The sequence below is a fragment of the Neophocaena asiaeorientalis genome, unplaced genomic scaffold, assembly GCF_003031525.2.
Source record: "Neophocaena asiaeorientalis asiaeorientalis breed wild unplaced genomic scaffold, Neophocaena_asiaeorientalis_V1.1 scaffold119, whole genome shotgun sequence".
In the NCBI taxonomy this organism is placed as follows: domain Eukaryota; kingdom Metazoa; phylum Chordata; class Mammalia; order Artiodactyla; family Phocoenidae; genus Neophocaena; species Neophocaena asiaeorientalis.
In genome coordinates this window covers 2,967,057-2,968,886 of record NW_020175821.1, presented here as the reverse complement: position 1 = coordinate 2,968,886, position 1,830 = coordinate 2,967,057, and the positions used below count along the sequence as shown (strand labels likewise).

The following is a 1,830-nucleotide window of genomic DNA, read 5'->3' as shown; positions in this document are numbered from 1 at the left end:
TGTGGTTTCGCTTTCTGAGCTTAAGTTCTTTTTACCTTCTCCAGGGCTGCAGGTAACTAACGCCGGCCGTGGTCACACCGCCTACGGGGACTCCCCCGTGTCTCCGCCCCCACGACCATCCGGGAACCACTCGCTCACCTCCCGCCCCATTCCCCCTGGCCCTCCCCCTGTCCTCCCACTGCTGGGGTATCGGCCTGTATCCACGCGATTGCGGAGAACTGGTCACCTCGGCACGCGCTGAGCTGGGGGACCCAGGGGCTGAGAGCGGCACAGAGGGGCGGGGACCTGTGCCTGACTGGCTGGCTGGGAGCGGGGAAGGCGGGGGCGGAGGCCCCCTCCGGGCGGTGCTGGGGCTGTAGCAGCTAGAGGCCCGAGGGGAGGGGAGAGTGACCACGAGTCTGAGTGACAGGCGGGGGAAGAGAGGAGCCAATATATATAAGGAAAGCTCCCGAGAGCGCAGGTTTCAGTAGCGGCGCTGAGCGCAGGCTGGGAACGCGAGGCCAAGAGCTGCAGCTCAAGCCGCCTCAGTGCAGTGTACCCGGACACTAGCCTGCTTACAGCCCCAGGATTAGTCCGAGGACACGTCCTCAGCGCGGCCGCCACCCAGCCGCCCTCACCTGGATTACCTACCGTGGCAGTTGGAGCGGAGCTAGCGAGAAGGAGAGGCGGGAGGAAAACCCCGAGCGGAGCCTGGCTTTTCAGGGACCCCTCTGGCGGTTGGACGCGCGGGAAAGGTTCACAACCGGCGGGTGGAGAGAGCGACGCCCCAGGGAATGGCAGCCGCAACCCGTAGCGCCTCTGGCTGGGCGCTACTGCTGCTGGTGGCACTTTGGCAGGAGGTAACATCCCGCGCCCCCTCCGCCCCCTCCCACCGTGCCCTGGGCCTGAGCCCCTGGCGTCCACCGAGCTGACCGCTCTCCTTCTTCCTTCCCTCGGTCCCTGTGCAATAGCGCGCGGCCGGCTCTGGAGTCTTCCAGCTGCAGCTGCAGGAGTTTGCCAACGAGCGCGGCGTACTCGCCAGCGGGCGGCCGTGCGAACCCGGCTGCCGGACCTTCTTCCGCGTCTGCCTTAAGCACTTCCAGGCGGTCTTCTCACCCGGGCCCTGCACCTTCGGCAGCGTCTCCACGCCTGTGCTGGGCACCAACTCCTTCGCCGTCGGCGACGACAGTAGCGGCGGGGGACGCAACCCTCTCCAACTGCCCTTCAATTTCACCTGGCCGGTGAGCACAGCCTGGGCGCCCTGGGAGGTCACGAAAGCCGAGAGAAGGGGTTTTCCTGGGACCAAAGCCTTCTCCCTAGATTGCCTCGCTCCCCTCCAATAAAAGGGGGGGCACTCTCTCCTGATCCTTCTTTCCGACTCTTTCCTGGGACCTCACCCTCCTGTACGCTCTCACCAGTCTCTCTCTTCCCCGTTCTACGCTCCATCTTCTCCCAGCGCTAGGGATACGACTTGCATCACCTACAACCCCGGGGCGTGCTCCATCTCAGAAAGACTCCCGCGTACATTCCCTCATCCCTCAACTCTCCTCCTACCCGGGGTTCTCTCGCCTTCCTAGCTCGCGCGCGATGCTGAGTGCAGACCCGTTACATAGACCCGGGCGCAGTAACTGTATCCTGCAATTAGATTAATTAAACCGGCTGCCGAAAGGCACCCCCACCATCCCCTGTTCATCTCGCTCTCTCTGTCTTTCCCCGCCCCCTCCTTTCCGTTCCCAGGGTACCTTCTCACTCATCATTGAAGCTTGGCACGCGCCAGGAGACGACCTGCGGCCAGGTGAGTAGCTCGCTCCGCGGCCACAGGGGGGCGACACGGCGCAGCGCCGAAAGAGT

The 1,830-nt window shown here is 64.4% G+C and overlaps 1 protein-coding gene across 1 annotated transcript in view; it reads left to right on the top strand.

Moving 5' to 3' along the window:
- The first annotated feature begins 463 nt into the window (after positions 1 to 463).
- The window catches only part of DLL4 (delta like canonical Notch ligand 4), a 9,404-nt gene continuing 8,037 nt past the window's right edge, over positions 464 to 1,830 (top strand). Inside the window, exons 1-3 of the mRNA XM_024732481.1 lie at positions 464 to 839; positions 951 to 1,220; positions 1,717 to 1,774. Of these exons, the coding sequence (XP_024588249.1) occupies positions 774 to 839; positions 951 to 1,220; positions 1,717 to 1,774 (394 nt within the window). The 5' untranslated portion in view covers positions 464 to 773. The remainder of the gene's footprint in view (positions 840 to 950; positions 1,221 to 1,716; positions 1,775 to 1,830) is intronic.